Source organism: Crocuta crocuta, unplaced genomic scaffold, assembly GCF_008692635.1.
Source record: "Crocuta crocuta isolate KB4526 unplaced genomic scaffold, BGI_CrCroc_1.0 scaffold687, whole genome shotgun sequence".
Taxonomy (NCBI): Eukaryota; Metazoa; Chordata; class Mammalia; order Carnivora; family Hyaenidae; genus Crocuta; species Crocuta crocuta.
Window position 1 is genome coordinate 4,304,755 of NW_027530182.1, and position 24,544 is coordinate 4,329,298.

A 24,544-nucleotide genomic window follows, 5' to 3' on the forward strand; every position below is an offset into this window, starting at 1 on the left:
AGAAAGACAGACACCATATTGTTTTCACCCGTATGTGGATTTTGAGAAACTTAACAGAAGACCATGGGGGAGGGGAAGGGGAAAATTNTCCTCTTGTACTGCTGGTGGGAATGCAAATTAATGCAACCACCATGGAAAGAGTATGGGTGTTCTTCAAAATATTATAGGTAGAAATACCATATAACTCAGGCATTCCACCACTGTTTACCCAAAGAAAACAAAAACACTAATTTGAAAATACATAATATCCACTCTTCTAACTAGATCCCCCCAAAAAATGATCTTTCATTTGGCTGAAAAGATGATGGTGGGTGGGAATACAAAAGAAATAGACCAAGGCTAAACTGTACTACATGATAAAGAGACATGGAGATCCTGAGGACAAGACCTGGATATTTGTGGCTGGAGAGATGGGGGAGAGGGGCCAGGAGAGGGAGGGAGGGAGGGAANGGGGAGGGGAAGGGGAAAATTAGTTACAAACATAGAGGGAGGGAGGCAAACCATAAGAGACTCTTAAATACAGAGAACAAACTGAAGGCTGATGGAGGGTGAGAGAGAGGGGAAAGTGGGTGATGGGCATTGAGGAGGGCACCTTTTGGGATGAGCACTGGGTGTTGTATGGAAGCCAATTTGACAATAAATTATATAAANTCAAGGAAGCCATGCCTGCCCTCCAAGCAGACAACTGCCCTTCTTCTCCCTCAAGGTACCTAGTGTCTGATAACTCTAACTTTGGGAAATCTTTCCTTATATACTTCAGAGAAGACCCCTTTTTCCCTATGGGTCATAGTGCAGAAAGGGGAAACAGAAAGTGGAAACGTTGCTAGAAATCACAGAATGCTCTGGTCACCCACTCACNCATAAATAAATAAAACCACTGTTTGAAGGTTATAGTAAAACAAACACAATAGATATGACTGCATGCTACCAAATCACAAGATGAAACTACCTTTTTCCTTGAAAAGGCCCAAGGGATCTTCTTCAACAATAAAAATCTAGTCTTACTGTAATTAACTATTTCTAAAAAAGAGCTTAAAAATTTAAAGATCTCTTCAAATAACCTTCAGCTCCTAGATGTAATCATTTCTCCCTATACGTTAGCCTTGTAAGTAAGAAAACATTGTATGTAGAAGTCCTGTTGCAACCCAACCAACATCTTTGTAAGTATCTGTGTGTATCCAGGAGCAATGAGTGACTAGGTGAGTGTGGAGTACAAGGAACAATGGAGACACACACACACACACACACACAGCTACCGTTCCCAGAGCTCATACACCTGTACACCGCATGGCCTTGGAAAGGTATTCAAAACTTCATTCTTATCCCTCAACGTCAACAGCCTCCTGCATCTCTCCAGCCTTCCCCTTCTTTCAAATCCATGGTGTCAGTTCCCTGTTCACTCAGCTGGTTCTACATCATTTCCTCCACTGGGAGGCAAACATCATTGCCCCAAGCTACTTTACCCTTCTGAGCCTCAATTCCCCTCACTCCTCCACCTGAATGAAGGGATAACAGTAAGCGCGGGAGGCACATGTGGATGCAACGAGATGGCAGGTGCTGTTGCTGTCAGAATTTAAGAGAACTCAACACAGGCGATAACAGACTTGCGTCTACTCTCTGGTAAACTAACTTTCCCAGGCTCCCTGGGCCCTGCACTCTGCCTGTGCCAGAACCACCCATTTATCAAGAAGCCAAACAATTTCAATGGTCAATGACCAGGATGTTTCAACACTCAGAGTTGACCCTGAGGCACAGCAGGATTCACTGAGGTTTTTAAATCATCAAAGAAAGGTTCCACCACATGCTTGCATGCATCCGTGTTTTATTGTATTCTAAACTTACTTGAAAAAAATGCATGATGAGCACTTGGCAGCGTTTCTCCCTGTGTGTTCCAATAGGTTTTGCACAATAAAAGAGCTCTATTGTCAGAGTTGGAAACTGTTGTCTCTGCTTGCTCAGCATCCATCCCTCCCCTTGCCTGGAAACCGTACCTCAGCTTCCTTTGGGGACCCACCCTGTCCCAAGCCCTCCCACATTCATGTAGTTCGCATGGGGTTGATCCCACCCATAAACACTAATCAGTCTAGGGGTGGATGCTGATTCAGTCCTGGACAAGGAGGATTTTCATTCTCCCTGGCTATGGCAATCAGTTCTGAGGGGAACATGAGACTCAAGACAGGCAAGAGAGACTCATTTCAGGGATTTTTTTTTTCTGGAACCACTGGGAAGGAAAAGCCCTTTAGCTAAAAGGCTGTTGTAAGCTTAAAATCACTGGAAGCCACCATGAGGAAAGGGTCTGCCTAAGAAGGCAGTGCAGAAGAAAATAAAGGCAAAAGATGAAGACCAAACACCCAATTCATTCTTCAAGACCCTGGATTCAGCTGTGCCTGAAGCCCACAAATAAAGCCCTAGACTGTTCATTTGCCTGAACCAAAAAATTCCCTTTCTCACTTGTGCACTTGTAATTGCAAGAATACTGATTCATGCACTGAGTTATATAAAGTTAAACAAGGTTCCCTTAATATAGGGTTTCACAGAGCCTTCAAAATATTATACAACATGAATCTCAAACTCCCAAACCTCTATGTCCAATGAACTTTTTTTGAAGACCATATCACAGGACTTGTATTCCATAGAAAACACCTTCACAAAGGCTAATAGATATTACCTATAGGTTCACTTCATATTAAAATACTCCAAAGCTCCATTCCCTTATATTTCTGGATAAATGAGACAAATGGGAATTCATTTACCCAATGCTGTTGATGCATTTGGCCAGACTTGAAAAGTACATGTGTATAATTTTTTATAATTTTTATTAAATTGGGGTCATAAGCATAAACTGTGGTATATTTCTCCAGACTTAATAAAATGCATGTGTATGTACATGTGCAAGTGTGTGTGTGTATATAAACACACAATTTTAAATTATTACACTGAGGCCATAATTTCTGAGCTGCCATACTTTTGAGTTCTGCATTTTAAACCATTTTTTGATCTCTAGCCCCACTGCCAGGCTGTCAGCTGTCACCCCTTTCTGTTTAGGTGTTGACCTCTAGCAGAAGCCCCTCCCCTCCCCCCTGCCCTGCTCTCCTGAGGGCTAGTAACCCAGATACGAGAAACTCATTGGACACCCAGTGCTCATCCCAACAAGTGCCCTCTCCCATGCCCATCACCCCCCTTCTCCTCTCCCCCACCCCCATCAGCCCTCAGTTTGTTCTCAGCATTCAAGAGTCTCTCATAGTTTGCCTCCCTCCCTCTCCCCAACTATTTCTCCCCTTCTTCTCCCTCATGGTTCTCCGTTAAGTTCCTCCTAATCCACCTATATGTGCAAACATATGGTACTGTCCTTCTCTGCCTGAGAACTAGGCGTTATATGGAAACCAACTTGACAATAAACTATTTAAGAAAAAAATAAATTAAATTAAAATAAAATGAATTTAAACACTTTTTAAAAAGGGAGAAACTCATTAGAATGGGGAGGGGAGAGAAGGGGAGAAAGAAAAAAGAAAGAAAAATAATAAATGAGGGAAAGGAGCCAATATGAGCAAAGTGAACACCAGGATCAGGGGTGTGCACTGCATAAAGTACCTGAGTTTCCATATGTGAAACTTGTCAGTGATTTTGGCACCTTAAAGCCAGCGTGTGTCCAGGTTCTGGCCTCAGTTTTGGACATGGAAGTTTCCAAATAACTGGCCTTCAAATATGGGAGGTGTTCTAACACTGAGCCAAGCAAAGAGCCTCGCCAAGTTGATAGCAAGCACTGAACTCTGCTCAGAAATTTTAAAATGAAAAGTGGGTTGTTGTTTTTTTTAAGTCTGGGAGATCCTATCATGCCAAAAATTCTATTTCTTAATTTATAAGTCGTTCGCTGGCATAGATGCCAAATTTTAGTCATTTTTCGGGCATTCTGTCTGCCTGTTTCTCAAGTAGCTACTTGCATATTTAAAGGGTATTTGTGGGCTACTCTGTTCATGATCCTATCACGTGAAATGGATGGAGATCTAGGACATGAGGGGGTAACCACGTTGCCTCCTTGGCAATAAAAGACTCACCTTGGCCCTGGGTAGATTGGCAGGGTACAGGTCGCAGGCAGGCTGGTCTGGGTAGTAAAAGCTCAGGACAAATCAGTGTTAGATTCAGTCACAAGAGTGGAAAGTTCCTGAATCCCTCTGGTTACTGTCAACCTGGGTTTGCTGCCCCACCAGGAGGCTCGACGAGAAAAAGCCATCAGGACTTCTCATGTCAGCATCCAGGGATCCAGAGACCAGAGACCAGAGACCAGGGGCACCTGTGGTGCAGAAGTAGGACTGAAAGCACAGCACAGCCTAGCGTCACCCTGATGCCTTTTCGAGAATCCAGAGCACATGCTCTGGAAGGCTCCAGGGCTCGTGTGGCACCCACAAAGTGGGGAGGGGCCAAGCACCTGCTCCACCAGCCGTGTGGAAATTCTGAGCCTGCTCTGCCAAAGCAAACCCCCTTCCCTGGCCCCCACCCCCAGGACTTATGCTCAGAAGGGCCTCTGTCTTCCCGCTTCCGGGATGCTGACCAGATGGTGGGCCTGGGGGATGGCAGAGCAGGCCTCGGCCAGGGGACCATTTAATCTGCAGTTAGAGCCTGTGCACACCCCCAGCCGGCCCACCAGCTTCCTCCTGCCAACAGCACAGCTGCAAAGCACTTTTAGAGGAAATAGATCCCTCAGTTCATCTTTATGCCCAACCAGACCCCAAAAGGCTGGAAAGGTATGGCTGCAGCAATCGCCCTGCCACGGAACAGGTAGCTTCACTCCTGCTTTAGATTCAGAAGCCTGGGGTGGGGCAGCCAGTTATTCTGTGTATGTTGCTTTGAACATGGTCAAGGCAACAAGGCTACCATGGAAGGTGCCTGGAGGACACAAAGGGAAAGCAAAACCATGAGACAGAGTGCTTGCTCCCCCAGCCACCCCGGCACGGAGTCCGGCTCTGGCCAGGACTGTGTCTCCTCAGGTCGTACCTGGGCTGTGGTCTCTGCTTGGTTGAGAGCTGTCTCTGAGCCCCACAGACCTTCCCTCTGGGAAGCTGCTGGCGATGTGTGAGAAGGGTGATAGGTGAGGCCAAGGATGCCAGTGGGCGAGCACTGGTTGACGCTGTCTGCGCAGCCTTGGGAAACAGCCTGGGGCTCAGAAGTCCAAACCAGGGCTCCCTTCGCCTATGTGTACCATTGGCCCAGTACTTATTCTACACTGCACCCTCCAGGTGCACTTTCTAGTTAAGAAAACCCTAACAATGGGGCGCCTGGGTGGCTTAGTCGGTTAAGCGTCAGACTTTCGCTTAGGTCATGATCTCGCGGTTCGTGGGTTCGAGCCCCGCGTCAGGCTCTGTGCTGACGGCCAGCCCAGAGCCTGGAGCCTGTTTCAGTCTGTGACTCCCTCTCTCTCTGACCCTCCCCTGCTCACACCATCTCTCTCTCTCTCTCTCTCTGTCCTAGAAATAAATAAAACATTAAAAAAAAAAAACCCTAACAAAATCCCATTTGTGCTTCATCACCTCCACGTGGCTCCACCCATGCAAGGTCAAGTGGTAGGCTGCCTGCCTGGGCCGCTCTCCTTCCTGCCCCACTCACATACACCACATTAAGCTCCAATAAATCAATAATGAAATTACCAACACCATAGTGAGGAAGACGGAAGGAGGGCTGTCAATGGACAAGGGATTTCAAGAAATGTGAAGCCGACAAGAAACAGATGGGAGAAGGAAGACTGAGAGTGCAGAAGCGGAAGCCACACCTTCAAATAAAACAGTCACACGAGAGAGCTGACAGGGAGCAGGTCTGCAAGGCAGAACTCAGCACGGTTTTGGGGCTTGAAACACTGGCTACACAGAAAGTGAGGGACAAATGGTGCTAATGATGGGGATGGCTGAAAGACCCACTTACGATGGACCCACCATCTCCACACTCCAGGCACTGCCTGGCCTATGATCTTAGAGCCAAACCAAAAAGGAGGGGGATCATCCTTAAAGATCTTGACCCTTGAGAGAATGAAACAAGTATCTGAATGCAGGTCCTCTGATGTGTTCTTGGGGCGCCTGGGTGGCTCAGTCGGTTGAGCATCTGACTTCAGCTCAGGTCATGATCTCACAGCTTATGAGTTTGAGCCCCACATCGGGCTCTGTGCTGACAGCTCAGAGCCTGGAACCTGCTTCGGATTCTGTGTCTCCCTCCCTCTCTGCCCCCTACCCTGCTTACACTCTGTGTGTGTCTCTCTAATGTAAATAAACATCAAAAAACATTAAAAAAAAAAAAAAAAAACATGTTCTTAGTGCTCTGTTTATACCTTAATTGGGGGGCAAAGTAGAGAGGGAGTTCCTGATCACCAAAAATATGAGAGTGATGTGCTGGTGTCATCACTCATGAGGTAGCCCACTGTCCAGGGAACCAGGAGATACTACCTGCCCCACTGACACAGGCGCTGCCCCAGGCCTGACACAGTCAGGGAGACACCACTGTGGGCAGTGGGGCCTCATCGGCTGGGGTGCACCATATCCCAAAACAGCAGACTGTGCCCAACCGGCCCAGGGGCTCCACACAGCAAATCTCACTTAGCTGCGGCCCATCAGTCATACTCGGAGACTCTGCTTTCCTTCGATAGGACAGAATTTGCCATCTTTGGGCTTCCGAAGCCCTATCCCTCTTTTCTTCCCCAGGACCTCATCCCCAAAGCATACTCGGTTCTGCGCTGGAGCAGGTTGCCTGCTAGGCCGCAATACTTTTCCTCTTGGTCTCTAATAATTTTTCTTTTTTAATATGCATAAAGCCTTGAGACATTGGGCTATGGTATGTGATTAAGGGCCCACTTCATTCTCACAAGGGAAAAAATATACGATATAAGTTATAAATTTATTTCCAAGTGTTTGACACATATCTCCAAGGGTTTGACAGTGTCCATTACCAGAGTTTGTTGAACACAACCCTATCAGTTGTTAGAGCAGTGTGTGTGTGTGGTCGGGTGTTTTCATAGAGGTGTTTCCCACAAACACTTATGTATGGGATACACAGAACTGATGAACAAGAGCGGGGGTGGGGGTGGGGGCGAGGGGAGGACCAAGGTCCCATCTGCTCAGCTCACCCTGCTTCCTTCCTTCTGACTCCACTTACTTCCTAAAATGACATTTCCAGGGAGCACAGGTAGGAACCCCAACTTGGAACAACTAAACACTAATTCAACTATATGGGGGGGGGGGAGTGAGCATTACTTTGTAAATGAGGTCAAATAAAACACACAAGCAGTTCTGCTTACTTTCACACTTATAAACAATCACCAATAAAATCATGGTAGATTCTAGGTAGAATTCAGCAACCATCTTCATTATCTTTATCACCATCACCATCATCCTCACGTATGTTTAATTAGAGTTACCCATGAGCCAGGGCTAAGTGACTGACCTCTATTCTATCATTCAACACCCACAATGAACCCATGGAGCCAGTACTGCTATTATTCACATTTTAACGGATTTGACCAAGGTCTCATAGCCAGTGGTGACAAGGGCCAAGAAGCAAACCCAGGTCTGCTGGACTCTCTCCTTACATGTTGTTAGCCACTGGGTTCCACTAGTCTCCTAACAGCCACTTGTACCCTCCCTTATCTGATTTCCATGTTTTCTGAATCTTTTACTGTATTAACCACTGTCATAATAAAGATATTTTGAGACCAAAATGGACAGACAGTAGGAGAGAACAGATTCTTTACTTCTGGGAGAAGTGGGCAAGGCAGGGATGGCTCTAAATGGCTCATCTAGTCTAGAGTCACTCTGGAGTTACATAACCCTTCAATGTCACAAAGGAAGGACTCAGAGGAAATTCCTCACCACAAGAGAGCTAACACTCTTTAATCAGCCAGGTCCATCCATCCTTCTTCAGTTTCTTTTTACTCATCATAAACATTAGAAAAGTTTATTGGTCTTGATATACTGAGTATGGTCTTATAACTATACTTAGAAGAGGGGAAGGAGAAGCAGGGAGTATAAGAGAACTATAATTCCCAATCTACCAAAACAGACCGTGTCTAAAATTAGCAAGTCAATGGACAAGAGTATGTGTATATGATTTAAGGATATGAAGGAAAATATTAACAGAAACAGATAAAATAATGCTAAATTTTTCTCTGGGGAACCAATAATGGGGGAGGCCAAGAGGCTGGAGCCTAAAAGACTGTTCCATTTTTATAAACACTTAGCATTAGTTGGCTTTTCACGTCAACTGTCAATATTGTTCTGATTTGTAAAATATGATGAAATAAAAACAATAGAACTTACCCTCCTTAGTGGTCTCCTTTAGCTTAATGCACTGCAGGAAGGAGCTCAGACAGAGAGAATGTGGTTTGCTGGTGCTCGTGGGGCCATGCGATCTGGGACATAGCCGATGGGAGGTACCTGTTGCCGTGGGAAGAGCACTGGATCTTGAATCAGAATGCCTGGGTTCCAATCTTGACCTTGGTACTCTAAGCTCTGTGGCCTTAAGCAAGGTGCATACCCTCTCTGAGCCTTTCTACCCCATAAAGGTAGGTATCCAGACCCCGTACAACCAACAAGAGGATTAAATGATTTTGATCCCAATTCAGTAATACAAACCAGCCTCATAGTGAGGCTGCAAGGCGCAAGACCCCTGAGGGGTCTGGGCCAGGTAAGTAAGAGGCATGGAAAGACTGGACCCCAGATAAAAGATAGAGGTTTCTCGCCCGTGAACCAGGCACTGAGCCTAAACCCAAGTCTTCAGATTTGAGCTGAAATCTTCTCCCACACACACTGCTCCCAAATTTTCTAAAACTATGGAATATATTTTGGGTTCTGTGGGTCAAAAGGGAGGTAAGTGTCCATGGTGTCAGCCTACATCCCTCTGACTGAGGTTCAACCAGAGTCCATCTGACCCTGGCATAGGTCCTCTTAGACAAAATCTTTGGCCAATTCTTTCCAGTTCAAAACAAAAGGGGGCACCTGGGCGGCTCCCAGTTGGTTAAGCGTCCAACTCTTGGTTTCGGCTCAGGTCATGATCTCACGGTTCGTGGGTTCGAGCCCCATGTCTGGCTACACTCCGACAGTGCATAGCCTGATGGAGATTCTCTCTCTCTCTCTCTCTCAGCCCCTCCCCCACTTTGTCTCTCTTTCTCTCAAAATAAACAAACAAAAATAAATTGTTAAAAAAAATCGCCTAAATCTCCTAGCCTTAGAATCAAGCCTTACACCCAAAGGAGAAACCTCCAGCTTTTCTCCAAGACAGGGTCCAACTCATCACTATGTCAAGCTTTGTCACAAGTCTGGTCACAGCTGTCATCTTAAGGAAAAGCAGGTCTAGCCTTCCAAAAACCAGCCCAGCATAGAGCAATATGTCCAGGCTCCAAGAACTTAGAAGAGCCCGTAGTTTCTGCTTACAGCCCACAGGGTGCCTGCCAACTACCTCTTTGAGAAGGGTCCCTTTTTCTGCCTCCACTCTCTGGAATCAGAGCCAGCACTAATGTTGGGGTAAGAGAGATCTGGCAGGTCCATGTTCCCCTGGGACTTCCATAGGCTCTCTTTCTCCCCCACCCCCTCCATTTCCTGTGACTAAACAGACCCAATGCCCATTCAGACAGCACTATTCTTGGCTGGAATGTCATGGTGTGAAAAGGTAGAAGAGATGCCCTGACAAGCAGCCATGGAAAGAGAGAACACAAAACTCCAGACCGGAGACAAGGTATTCTCACTAGTACTGGGATGCAATGGGGGCTGTAGTCTACAGTCTCCCCAAATGTCTCAAGGAACACAGTCTGCTCTCTGCAGAGATAGCACAAGGGATGAATACACAGACCTATAGATCCATTCCCCCCTAAAATAAAGTTTATTCTTTAGCACTTCATACTTGGCAAGGGTCAATTACAATGTCAGTCCATGCAATGATTAAATTCACAAAATACTTCTGGTTCAGAGAGAAACCCTTGAGACCAGCTTTGATTCCATCAGCACAGGGTAAGGGTCCAAGGGGGATAGGCAGCAAAGGAAGGGTTAAGGGGAGTATTTAGCCAGTGATTAAATGTCATTTTCCTTGAGTCAAGCGATTTTCATTTTATTCAAGTATCTTGGAAATGATGATGAAGACTTTTTTTTTTTTTTTTCCATTTTGGGGAATTCTTCTTTGGCCAACGAATAACTCTCAATCATCTGCTTTTAAAAGTATTGTGCAATTTCTAAGTAACAGTTTTTTAAAATCAGGCTGACACTGCCAACTCTTGCTGGTTAGGGTTTTCCGAATCACCTACATTAAGACGGCTGCTCTGCTGAGAGCCTGTCTGGGCAACCTGCCTGTATATCTTGTGCCCCAAAGCATCCGTTTCCTCAAAGATGTAGCCAGGAGGCTCAGAGTATGAAGCCAGGCACCTGCCCATTTCCTTGGGAGTAAAGCTGATGGTGTATGTGGTCTGGCCCTCCACAGGGATATTTCCTCGGGGGCCAGCCCAAGGAGGCTTACAGCTTTTGGTATTGATGGGTGGGTGGGGAACATAGTGAGCCCGCATGGTAGTCAGACAGTCCAAGGGCTCAGTGGGAAGGTTCAGCTGGGGAACGGGCTTGGCTGGCTCCCTGTGTATCCCAGGCCAGTGCTTGTAGTCGTCCTTGGTGGTAGTGGAGCTTTCAAAGTGGCCACCCTTCTTGATTGAGAGCACCGGTCGGAAGGACTGAGCTGGGGCACCCTTAGGGTATGTGTAATGGGCCTGCACTGTTGTCAGAAGGTCCATCTTTTCTTCAGGAGGGACATAGGTGACAGGAGCTTTGGAGAATATCTGGGGTGTTGGCCAAGTTTGGTACTTATCTCTAAACTCAGTGGTGTTAGAGAAAGGCGTTTCTAAACCACAGTACCTGGCTGGAGGTTTCAAGCTCTTGGCTGGCTCTCCCATCAGGCCCTGGTAGGACTCTTTATGGGTGGTAAGGCTTTCAAAGGGGATTGTAGAGGGTCTGAACTTCTCTGCCTCATACACATAGCGCTTCTCCACTGGGTGGGCCACATAGCTCATCTTGTAGTTAGTCAGATCCTCCAGGGGTATGTTACAGAGCTTGGGCATGGCCAGAGGCTTACAGCTCGTGGTGCTCACTAGGCCCTTTACAGAATAGTCATCCTGGTGTGTAGTTCTACTATCAAACCTGGTTGATGCTGGCTGGTAGTGGTGTGCTGGACGAAGTAGCTCTCGTCTTGGTTGGTTCCAGGGTAAATAATCAGCTAAAAATAAAGTAGAAGTGGTAATGACTTATAAATCAAGTCCACATAAGCTACATGTATTCTAAGGGGCTCCAAAGCCTTAAACCAGTCTCCACTGAGATGGTCCTTGAGACAAAGGAAGAATATTTCCTACCACCGCCTCAACCAAGGACTTAATATTTCAACATTATGGTACTTGCAGTTACTGCTCAGAACAGATAAATTTATAGGAGTCTCCTCATAACCCACAATGCTGCAGGCAGGGATTTTAGAGGGTCCACAGCTGTGGGAAGACCTAGGGATTTGATTCCAGATGAGGAGTCCAACCACTGGCTTACCCTGATCTAAGAACAATTCTGTTCCTCTGTGAGGAAGGACCCTTTCTAAATCAGCACAGAGAGACTGGGAAGATATGCTTGCTGTAGTGAGACAGGAGATTCACAATCCACCACTGGTGGGCCACCAGCCGGTCCAAACAGACCTCCCTTCCCATCCATAGGGTGACCATGATTGTATCCTTTAACCTACACATTTAATCCATAGAAATAAAATATGCTGCCCCAGGGAATAAGGGCATTGTACTGGCTGGTGAGAGAATAGCAGCGGCCACCTGCGTCGAGTTTATCATGTGATAGTCAATGTCCTAACTACTTTCTATATTAACTCATTTAATCTTCAGACAGACCTAATCAGGTGGGTCTTTCAATATTCCCATTTTATAGATGCAGAAACAGAGACACAGAGAATGTAGGGAACTTTGCCAAGGTCACTTGGCTAGAAGTAGAAAAGCATGAATGTGAATCCAGCTCCAGAACCCAAGCTCTGAACCCACACCACTCCCTGCCTCTGACAGTCAAGGAACATGGACTATATACCAGCTAACTGTGCTCAGGAATTTCCACACATGACCTTATTCCTTCTTACAATAACCCTTTGTGATGGGTGTAATTATCTCTGTTTCACAGATTTCCAAAAGCAGGACTCAAAGAGGCTAATAAACTTCTCTAAAAGTCACATGGCTAGGGAATTAAGAGTTGGAACTGAAACCACATAGTTGATTCCAAAGTATGCTCTTCTGACAGCCTGTATTACAGTTAGAAGCACTGTATATCTAGAAATAATGAAGGTTCAAGAAAAGGCTAGTGAAAACTAATCAGAGAATATTGGCAGGAGGAGGAAAATTTCATAATGTTTGAAGAACGGAAAGAATTGGCCACCTGTATCTAACAGACAAGATGTCTGCCTCAAGAGGAACCTTTGCTAGCGGACTGGAATGGCCAAGAGGTCTGCACCCAAAGAAAATCTGCCCTAAGGATGGCCCCCATGCATCCTGAGGAGGTTCTGTCCTCAAACAGCACAAGAGACTTTATTAAAGTAACTTCCCCACACAGATCTGAGGGGCAACTTTGAAACTCACAATGTAGGTGAGAAAAACATGAGAGCAAACCAGGTCCTTCACTCACTTTGATACTGCTCCCATTCTTTTCGTAATACTGGGCTCACACCCAAGTCCTACAGTATACCCACTGTGCCCATGAATTACCAGATCTAAAGTAACCAATATGAAGTGCTAGTGGACCCTCTGAATCCACAGGGAATTCTCTTTTTTGCAGCTTTATGAAGGGTTAGTACAAAAGCAGCTTCTCAAGGGCCCTGGTTGTATATAGCTAATACCCATGGACTCCATAGGCACACTTTTTTTTTAAACACCTTTACCGAGATTTAATCTGTATAAAACAAAATGCACCATATTACATTTTTTAATTATGCAGTAACTTTTACAGGCCTGTACAACCACCACCAAATCCAGCTATAAAACATTTCTACCCCAAAAAGATCGATCAAACCCATCTGTAATTAATCTTTATTACCATTACCAGGCAACCATTCCATCTGCTCTTGGTCTCTATAAATGCACATTTTCTATACATTTTATATAAACAGAATTGCACAATAGTGTTTTGAATTTGGCTTTTTCATGTAACATAATTGAGATTAATCCCTGTTGTAGCATGGATCGGTTCACCCCTTTTTATTGCTGAACATTATATGGATACACCAAATTTTGCTTATCCAAATATTGATGAATACTGGGGGGTTTTTTGTACTTTTTGGCTATTAGGAAATTTTCTATGAACATTCACGTTCAAGTCTGTGCGGATATAGATTTCATTTCTCTTAGGTAGATAGGTAAATGGTATAACCTACGTTATATGGCATATCTGTTTATCTTTTTAAGATAGTACAAACTTTTTCAAAGTGGAAGTACCATTTTACATTCACACCAGCAATTTCTCCACATCTTCACCAACACTTGTTTTTTCATTACAGACATTGTAGAAGGTGTTTAGTGGGATCCCACTGCAGTTTGATTTAAATTTCTCCAATAATTCATGATGATAATAAAAATAAACACGGAGAGTTAAACAAAAGGACCAGACACAGCAATATGTCCCAAATGAAAGAACAAGACAAAACCACAGAAAAAGGGCTAAACAAAACAGAGATAAGCAATATGCCAGACAGAGAGTTCAAAGTAGTGGTACTTCTAGAGAAGAGCTTCCCATGAGAACTTCAACAAAGACACAGAAAATACTTTAAAAAGAACCAGTCAGGGGCACCTGAGTGGCTCAGTTGGTTAGGCATCCAACTTTGAGTCAGGTCATGGTCTCACAGTTCCTGAGTTGGAGCTTCACATTGTGCTCTCCACTCTCAAAAAGGAGCTGCTTCAGATCCTCTGTCTCCCTCTCTCTCTGGCCCTACCCCCATTTGTTCTCTCTAAAAGTAAACATTAAAAAAAATTTTTTTAAGAACCAGTAATAGTTGTGTTTATTACAACATTACTGAAGATAGCCAAGATATAGAAGCAATCCAAGTGTGCATTCATAGATGAATGAATAAAGAAAATGTGGTATATATACACAGTGGAATATTACTTGTCCATTAAATCTTGCCATTCAGGACAACATGAATGGACCTAGAGGATATTATACTAAGTGAAATAAGTCAGACAAGGACAAATACCATATGATTTCACATGTATGTGGTCATGATATCATGGTTCATGGATTTGAGCCCCATGTCAGGCTCTGTGTGGACAGCTTGGAGTCGGGAGCCTGCTTCGGATTCTGTGTCTCCCTTCTCTCTGCCCCTCCCCTGCTTGTGCTCTGTGTGTGTGTTTCTTGGTCTCAAAAATAAACATTGAAAACATTTTTAAAAACAAATGAACAACAACAACAAAAACAGATTCTTAAATATGGATAATGGTGGTTGCCATTTTGAGTGTTGGGCAAAATGGGTGAAGGAGATTAAGAAATACAAACTTCCTCCCACCAAGAAAGAAAAGGAGGAAAGAAAGGAAGGAGAGAAAGGAGAGGAAGAAAGGAAAGAAGGGAAGGAGGGAGGGAGGGAGAAAGGAAGGAATAACTAAAGAAAGAAAGAACAAAAGAAAGGAAGGAAGAAAGGGAGGGAGAGGAAGGAAGGAAGGGAGGGAGGGAGGAAGGAAGGAAGGAAGGAAGGAAGGAAGGAAGGAAGGAAGGAAGGAAGGAAATACAAACTTCCAGTTAGAAGTCACAGAGATGATTCAGAGAAGAAATAGGCAGAAGATATGAACAGACACTTCTCTAAAGAGGACATCCAGANAAGGAAGGAAGGAAGGAAGGAAGGAAGGAAGGAAGGAAGGAAGGAAGGAAATACAAACTTCCAGTTAGAAGTCACAGAGATGATTCAGAGAAGAAATAGGCAGAAGATATGAACAGACACTTCTCTAAAGAGGACATCCAGATGGNAAGAAGTCACAGAGATGAAAAGTATAAAATAGAGCACTATATCATCCCCAACAGTGTAATACATTTGCCATGATGAGCATTTTATAATGTATATAATTGTTGAATCACTGTTATACACCTTTAACATTATATGTCAATTGTACTTCAATTAAGAGTTTTCAAATTTAAATTTTTTTAAATGTTACAGGTGGAAACAGACCACAAGTGGGAGAGGAGCAGAGAGAAACGGAGACATAGAATCAGAGGCAGCTCCATGCTCTGAGCTGTCAGCACAGAGCCTAACGTGGGGCTCAAACCCACGAACCATGAGAAGTTGGACATTTAACCGACGAGCTACCCAGACACCCCAGAAGTTTTAAAAATTTAAAAGTAACAGTGTTGAATATCTCCGCATATGCTTATTAGCCATTCATATATCTTTTTTCAGTAAAATTTCTTTTTCAAGTAATTTGCCCATTTTTTAAATTGTCATCTTAGTATTTAGTTATGAGTTATTTGCATATTCTGGATACAAGTTCTATACCAGATAAGTGACTTGTAACTATTTTTTTTCCCATTTATCACTTATGTTCTCATTTTCTTAGCAGTGTCTTTTGAAGCACACAGAAGTTTAAAATTTTTATAAGGTCTAATTTTTTCCTGTGTCATAGTCTAAAAGGTTTATAGTTTTAGCTTTTACAGTTAGGTCTCTGATCTTTTCTGATTTTTTAGCATGATGTAAGTAAAAACCTAAGTTCATCTTTTGCATGTGGATATTCAATTGTTCCAGTATCATTTGTCAAAAAAAAATTTTTAGCTATTCTGATTTATTTCAATATATAAAATTTAGGGTCAGCTTTCCAATTTCTGGGGGGAGAAAACAGTCTACTGGGACTTTGATCATCACAGCATTGAATCTTTAGATCAATTTGGGAGCAGCTCAATATTAATAGTATTGAATCTTCAAATCCATGTATATGGATTATCTCACCGTCTGCTTAGATATTAATTTCTCTCAGCACTGTTTTTGGACTTCAGTGTACAATTCTTAAATATTTTATTAATTTTGAGGCTATTGTCAAGAGAACTTTTCTTAATTTCATTTTCAGAGTGTCAATGCTAATACATAGAAATACATTATATATTTTTTGCTGAATTTATGTATTAGTTCTAACAGTTGTGAATTCCTTAGGATTATCTACATACAGGATTATGTTGCCTGACAATAAAGAAATTTCATTTCTTAAGTTAGATGCACTTATTTATTTTTATTGGCTATAATCTCCAGCATAATGTTGAATGGAAGGGGTGAGAGCAGACATCTAGACTAGTTCCCGATCTTAGGGCAAAAGCAATCTTTCTGCATTAAGTATGATATTAGCTATAGGATTTTCTGTGGATGCCCTTTAGCAGGCTGAGGAAGTTTCCTTCTAATGCTAGTTTGTTGAGAGCTTTTATGGTTATCAGATGTCAAATGTTTTCTCTGTGTCTATTGATCATGTGGTTTTGTCTTTTACTTTATTGTGGTATATTAATTGATTTTCTGATGTTAAACTACCTGCATTCCTGGTATAATCCTTAGAGTTTTAGAATTACTGACTTTTTAGCTTTTTAAAATCTTTTTCTTTTTCTTAAGTTTGAAAGAGAGCACATGTGCAAGCAGCAGAGGGAGAGGGAGACTCCCAAGCAGAATCCCAAAACTTGGCTGACAGCACAGAGCCCAAAACAGGGCTCAATCTCACAAACACGAGCTCATGATCTGAGCTGAAATCAGGAGTCAGATGTTTAATATGACGGAGCCATCCAGGTGCCCCTAATTGTTTTCTAAAGTAGAAAAAAATATACATTTGCCTACATAATAACCTTTACCGGTGCTCTTTATTTCTTTGTGTGGATTTGTGTTACCATTAGGTATTAATCCAACTCAAAGGATTTCCTTTTTATTTCTTGTAAGGTAGGTCAGCTAGGTGCAAATCCCAGTCTTTGTTTATCTGGTGATGTGTTTATTTTCTCTTAATTTTTGAGGCATGATCTTTTGCTAGTTATAGAATCCTTGGTTGACGGATTTTTTCCTTTCAGTACTTTGAGTAGTTCTTCTTGCTGACATCTTGCTCCAGTGTTTCTGACGAGAACTTTGTTGTTACGGTCATTTCCCTGCATGTGACAGGGGTTTTGTTGTTGTTGTTTCTTCTTTTTTTTGCTTCTTTTCAAATCTTTGACTTTGGCTTTCAACAGTTTGACTATTACATGACTAAGTTTGGATCTCTATTTATGCTTCTTGAATATGTAGACTAATCTTTCTTCTGCCTTTTTCTTCTTCTGGGGCTCTGATTATGAGTATGTTGGTACAGTTGATGGTGTCCTACAAGTCTGAGTTTGTTTACTTTTCTTAATTTTTTTCCTGTTCTTCAGATTGGATAACATTTATTGATTTACCCCCATTTTCACTGATTCTTTCTTTTGCCAGCTCAAATCTGGTGTTAAGTTCCTGGAATTATTTTGTTGCTATTGTTCTTTCAACTCATGTTTTCATTTGATTTTATGACTTCCCTTTATTGATATTCTCTAGCTGATGGGAAATTGTCATTGTTTTCTCTCTTTAAACATGGTTTAGTGTTGTTCTTTGAACATATTTACAATAGGTGTTTTGAAATATTGTCTGTGGGGTCAAATATCTAGGCCCCTTCAGGGGTAGTTTTTATTTACTGCTTCCCCCACCCACCCCCGTTCATGGATTACATTCCCCTGTTTCTTTTTATGTCTCAATTTTTTGTTAAAACTCAACATTTTAGATAACATGCTATAGCAATTCTGGATTCCGACCTCAGTGGAAGCTGTTTTTGCTGTTTGGTGACTTGCCTGCAGTAATTCTATAGTGTCTTACCTCCCTGTCAGTGTGTGGCCACTGATGTTTTTGCCGAATTTCTTTTTTTAACTGTTTTTAAGCCAAGATTCCTGAAAGTCACCCTGAGTTAGCATTATTTAGTAATTAGCCAATGATGATAAAAAAAAATTATGCTTAAACACCTTAAGCCATTAAGGCTTTAACCCTTCGCTAACGACTATGTGTGTGGGTCAGGCGACAGAGTCAACAACCAGACAGTTTACAATTATGCCTTGGCTTTTAGTTTCTTCTGGAATTTCTCAGGTCTCCTCTATACCTGAACCAGGCATCATAATCAGCCAGGGAAGGTGAGTAGAAAACTAGGTCCTGTCTCTTAATCTCTCTTGAGCCTGTATACTGCCTTACCCATATGCAGTCGTCTATGCCACATGAAGTTTTCTCATTCTCTGGATTTCCTTGTTAGATTTCTAGCTGGTCTACTGATCTGTTGCTTACCCCAACTAGTTCTGAAACCCTCAACTAGCTGCAAAAGTTGTATTCACTGATTTGTTTGCTACTAAGATAGTATTATTTTTACTGAAACCTCTGGGTATGTATTGTACTCCAAATCAAGCTAGCCGCAACTGTGAGCCGAGCTGCTCATTTTCACAGCACAGTCAACCCAGGCAGAACCACCAAACAGATCAAACTTGGGAGGAGCAGGGGTAATGGAAGCTGCCCTGGGATGAAACACCACCAACTCCCACTTTTTATAATGATGGTTTAGCAGTTTTTCTTGAATAAATGCAACTCAATTCATTGTATGCCTTTAGTTGATTTCCAGAGCCCTAAAATAGTTGATTTTTATTGTTTTGTCCAGTTTTATTATTGCTTTTGGGGAACAGGATTTACTAAGCTCCTCACTCCACCACTCCGGAAGTGCTGATGACATCCCCACCCCCAGACACACTCTTAAGTTTATTTTAGGCCAATAATACTAACGACTATTTATTTTAAATTGGTCTCATTTTAATTGAAAATCTAATCTTTTTCCAAGAGCCATTAATGGCTCTATCAGCATCTTGAAAGCATTAGAGGGCCTTAGAGGGAACCATCTTGCTGAATATAAACCACATGTTTCCCCTTCAGACTTCAGGCCTCACTAAAATGGGGGCATCTACCTGTAGATGCCTACACACTGCCTCAAGGTACGTGGGGGTGGGCAGGACAGGGCTTTTCTGGCCCTCTTCTGTGATGGATTAAGTGTTAAGAAAACAGGTTCCAAGGCTGAAAGTTGCCTCATGTGATTTCTGATACCCAAAAAAACACATTATTATCCGCCTAACTTCCTCCGCCCAACATGTATTACCAAAAAAAACCTCCATAGGACCCTGAAAACCTCAGAATTCCACATGACAAACTATTTACATGCCTGAAAAGTCATCAGTAAAGCCCTCCAGGGCCAAGGTGTCATGTGGGTAATTGGCAAGAATCTCTTTAAAAGGGATTCCATTCAATAGTGTCTTAAAAAAAAAAAACAAAAAACTTACCTAATTGTAAAGCTGAGCATCAAGTAATTACACTTTCAATCTTTCCAATTGCACACTGTTTTGAAAATGTCAAAATTACAACCAAATGCTGCTGGAGCATATTTAATGGTGGTTTGCTGGGCCCCAGTAAAAGTGCTGCCCAGAACAAAAAAAAAAAAAAAGGTTGCCTATTTTTCCTGTAGAACTACAGTAAGTGGACGATATAATATAGATGGCACCCACTGAAGTACACATAATTAATGACCTTGGACTTTGGTTTTTCTTTTCCCTTGGAAGGAGGATCAATGTGTGTCCAGGAAACCATGAAGCTTGCTATGGAAAAGACTTATGAACACAGCAAATGTCTACAAGAGACAAGCCAGGGAAAGGTGCTACACCAAGAGATAAGGCAAGGGTGTGGCCCCATCACACATGCATGAGGTTTTGCAAGATTGATCCAAGAGGAGAGTAAATGCCCTGGGTCTTCCTGGAGCTTTATACCTGCTCTTAGCCAGGACCCACAGAATAATAGGCTGGATGGGGATTTGCGTAAATCTAATGCCAAACTGTGTCACCTGGAGCCCTTGTAAACAATGGTCCAGAGCTACTCATGCATTTATTTCTTCACTAAACATATCTTTGTTGTGCCATGCCCTGTGCTAAATGCTGAGAATACATATGTTGGGCAGTCAAGGCCCAGTTTTGGAAGCCACTATATCATGGGGGAGTCATGCAACAAATAAACGGTTTAAACTAGTCAAATATGGTAAGTATTATTCTAAAAAACCTATTAACCACATACGTTGGAAACTGGCACCTAGGGGTCAAATCTAACGACAAAAGCATTTCCTTTGACTACATACTGAATTGTTTTTAAATCTGCATTTCAGAGGAGAACTATCCACTCCAACCCCAGTGCACATATAGCCAGAATAACCCCTCTCCTTCATCTGAGTATGCCTGGTTCTGAGCAGTCCTGTTGATACCTAACTAGTATTTGTTCATTAATTCCATGTAAGTAGGTAAGCAGTTAATAGGTGTCAGAATTTTTTTTACATGGAAAAGAAAAAATAAGGTTTTCTCAATTTTATCAGTAGGGAAAAGTCAACCATGATTCAGTTTTAACAGTGGAGTACTACTCTATGGTTTGCAGAGGGCAAGGTCAGATGTAACTATTTAGAGAAGGGGAGGAATATGGGACAGATTAAAGCACAGGTACTAAATCAGGGGTTTTTTTTTCTGCATATTTGAGTGGTGATATTTTGTCAGGATGAATAGGGAGGACTTTTACTTAAATAATTCCATCCTCGCCAACCCCTAGGGTAGGCAAAGACCATTTCTCACTCCCAGACCTCTCTCTATACGTAAGGCAAGGTAAGAAGGGGGAATTGAGCTAAGCAGGCAGTTGTACTGAAAAGCCTCAAACTCCAGGAAGATTCATAAATCAAGGAGGCTCATAGAGAGTATGTGAAGGAAAGGAGAGTCTATAGCTGGACGTACCCTATCAGAGTCCCTGCTCCCTGTCCCATCAGAGAGAAGGGCACATTCTAGTTTTGCGTCTCCTTCCTGCTTCTTCAGGGTCCATAGTACTGCCTTTCTTGCCTTCTGTAAACACTGGATGAAAAGGGAGATGAATGAGTCCTATAGAGGCAAAAATGCCACCACACCATGCACCTGGCTTTCTTTGTAAAGCATCTTTACAGGGCCTGCCTTATTGCTGGTAACTGGCAAAGAAAAAAAACAGATACCTGCTATCTTAGAGATTGCAGCCTGGCTAAGGAGACATATGTTAAGCAAAACAAAAGAGAATTACAAACTGAATTACACAACAGTGATGTACCAGGCACTCTTAGAGCATCTAACAGGATGTATATAGTCTAGTATTGGGGAAAGTCTGGAAAGGCTTTGAAGGGTATGATAGTTCTACTGCCTGTTGAAGGATGAGTGCTAGATAGGGGAAGAGAGGAGGGCTTTAAAAAGAGGGAGTAGCATGTGCAACAGGCCCTGACACAGAAAAGAAATGCAGGAAAGAAACTGAAAGAAGTCCTTGAAGCCAGAGCCAGCAGCATTGGGAGGAGATATCAGAATTTGCAAGGTACTGGAGGAGTTGGTTAAGGATTGGGACTTGATCCTAAGAACCATAGTGATTATTTGAGGAATTTTTTTTCCATTTTTTTTTTTTTTTTACAAATGGTTTATTGTCAGATTAGTTTCCACATAACACCCAGTGCTCATCCCCACAAGTGCCCTCCTCCATGCCCATCCCCCCTCCCCCTCACATCTATCAGTCCTATTTGAGGAATTTTAAGTGGAGAAGGGGTCAGATCACATTGCCATTTTTTTTTTTTTTTACATTTATTTATTTATTTTGAGAGAGACAGAGACAGAGTGAGTGGGTCAGGGGCAGAGAAAGAATCCAAGCAGGCTCCAACCTGCCCACTGCTGAGCTCAACACAGGGCTTGAACTCACAAATCATGAGATTATGACCTGAGCTGAAACCAATAGTCAGGTCGCTTAACCGACTGAGCCACCCAGGTCCCCTTCATATTGTCTTTTTTTTTTTTTTGAGAGAGAGAGAGAAAGTGGTAGTGGGAGAGGGGCAGACAAAGAGAAGGATAGAGGATCCAAAGTGGGCTCCGTGCTGACAGCAGCGAGCTTGATGCAGAGCTTGAACTCACCCAACATGAGATCACGACCTGAGCTGAAATTAAATGCTCAACCAACTAAGCCACTCAGGCACCCCTCACATTTCCATTTTTTAAAGATCTCCCTGGTTTCTTTCTATGGAAAATGGATACAAGTGGACAAGATTGGAGACATGCTCAGATATATATGCCTAGGTGTAGATGTGGAGCAGGTAGGACTAGGGCTTTTCTGGAAAGAAGCAACTAAAGGACAACAGAGAGAGAAGGCATAAAAGATGGGCTTGCAGTGATATACCACAGAATAGGCTACAGGGGGCACAGACACAGGAAGGGCTGATGGGGAGAAGGGAGACTGAGGCACCAATAAACAGGGGATCCCAATGAGGCCAAAAACTGTCTTGGTGGGAGTAGTTAAGAGAACAAGCTGGGAGCACTGGATGTTGGAGTGCATAAAGGAGGAACCATTTCAGGGTGTGACAGTGTCCAAAACATGGCTTTGCAGAAGATGACAATGAAAGAATGGAACAATACTACAGATGGCTAAATGTCACGAGTCCAGGTTCTTGGACAAAGCAGAGAAGCTTAGCCATGTGTGGGGTCTTTGGAATGATAGATGTAGAGCCCCTGGAAGGACTTCAGGAGGATCCCTACATCCCCTCATGCCTCTCCACCTCCCCTTGCCTAGGTGTTTGGCTTGGCTAAATTAAAGCAACTATTATCCCAGTCACTTAGGGATCCACAAACATGTCGCATAAAGGGTTAAACATATAGTCCTAGGGCAGACATGTGACCGTGTATACCATAAGCAGAAGAATTAGGGATTAAAAACTGGCCTCTGTTCTCTTCGTCTCAGCCTGTGGCTTGTGCTCCACAGAGTGATGGCCACAGTGCTTTCACTGTACCTACCGTTCCATATCCTGTCTCCCCTACAGGACTATTAAGTCAAGGCAGGTTACTGTGCTTCCTTCGCAGATCCTAATACCACATCTGGGATGTAACAGATGCTTGGTAAAGAGTGAATCCATCCCATTTATATGAAATATAAAACTGGCAAAACTAATTTATGGTGTTAAAAGTCGAGGGGCGCCTGGGTGGCTTAGTCGGTTAAGCGTCCGACTTTCGCTTAGGTCATGATCTTGCGGTTCGTNCAGCTCAGGTCATGATCCCAGGGTCATTGGATGGAGCCCCACATCAGCCCCTTGCTAAGCATGGAGCCTTCTTAAGATTCTCTCTTTCTCCCTCTCCCCCTTTCCCTTGCTCGCACTCTAATAATTTTTTTAATTTAAAAAAATTCATTGGTTGGGGCACCTGGGTGGCTTAGTCAGTTAAGCGTCCGACTTTCGCTTAGGTCATGATCTCATGGTTCGTGGGTTCGAGCCCTGCGTCGGGCTCTGTGCTGGCTGCCAGCTCAGAGCCTGGAGCCTGTTTCAGTCTGTGACTCCCTCTCTCTCTGACCCTCCCCTGCTTACGCTTTCTCTCTCTCTCTCTCTCTCTCGTAGAAATAAATAAAAAACATTTTAAAAAAAATTCATTGGTCTGTGTAATTAAGATGTGTACACTTTTCTGTGTGGCTGTTATGTTTCCATAATTTTTTAAATGGATGAATCAGTCGCTCAATCAACCACGGAACCTAACTTAGCTTACATTTGAAACACTTCCTCAATGTAGAATTCCAACAGCAAGCTAAGGCAGGGGGTGATACGTCTTTTCTATAAAAGACCTGATATTAAAGGTCTCAGGCCTCACAGGCCATACATTTTCCATCACAAGTTCTCAAATTCACTGCTATAGTACAAAAGTAGCCACAGATAACCTGTAAACAAACAAGTGCAGCTGTGTTCCAACACAATGTACTGAGGAATGTCAACGTTTGACTGTCATATCATTTTCACATTTCCCAAAATAATAGTCTTTTGATTTTTTTTTTAATCATTCAAAAATTTAAAAACCATTCTTAGCTCTCCAGCTCTACAAAAACAAGCTACGGACCAGATTTGGCCCACAAGACGTAGTCTGACTGATCCCTGAACCAAGGGTGTGTGCCTGTAAAACACATTTCTTGGCCTGCATAGAGGTTCAGCCTATCCCTTCTCCAACCTGCCGCTCAAGCATTCCCCCACCTTTGTAAGTAGGCAGACACTCCATCTTGTCACCACACGGATATTTACTGTCCCGAGGCTTGATGGGGCCCATTCGACAGACAGGGTAAGGATTGTAATCTTGTTTGTATGTTGTGAGCAAATCCATGTTCTCCTCACTTGGGACGAACTGGTTAGGCTGGTAGCTCTTCACTGGTAACACTTTGTGAGGCCCAAAATCTCTCCTAAAAGGAAAATAAGCACATGTCATTGACCCAGGAGAACACTCATAAGGGTTTCATTTTAACCCAATTCTACAAACGTTTTCTGAGAAGTCATCTTCTACTCTATCCCCTCACTGTTCTTCCTCCATTTTCCACTTTTGCAAAAGACACCAACATTCTCTTCTCGCCCAAGTCAGACACCTAAATGCTATCCTGGTCCCACCCCATTACAGCGCCAGATAATCACTCACCAAGTGGAGCTCCCCTCCACCTC

General features: G+C 43.1%; 1 protein-coding gene across 2 annotated transcripts in view; it reads right to left on the minus strand.

The window, feature by feature from the left end:
* Nucleotides 1-9,829: 9,829 nt before the first annotated feature.
* Nucleotides 9,830-24,544, minus strand: part of SAXO1 (stabilizer of axonemal microtubules 1) — a 95,617-nt gene continuing 80,902 nt past the window's right edge. For both annotated transcript variants that reach the window (XM_077765068.1, XM_077765069.1), the window contains exons 3-4: nt 24,089-24,291; nt 9,830-11,223 (exon numbers count right to left, since the gene is read on the minus strand). In XM_077765068.1, the coding sequence (XP_077621194.1) occupies nt 10,220-11,223; nt 24,089-24,291 (1,207 nt within the window). In that variant the 3' untranslated portion in view covers nt 9,830-10,219. The remainder of the gene's footprint in view (nt 11,224-24,088; nt 24,292-24,544) is intronic.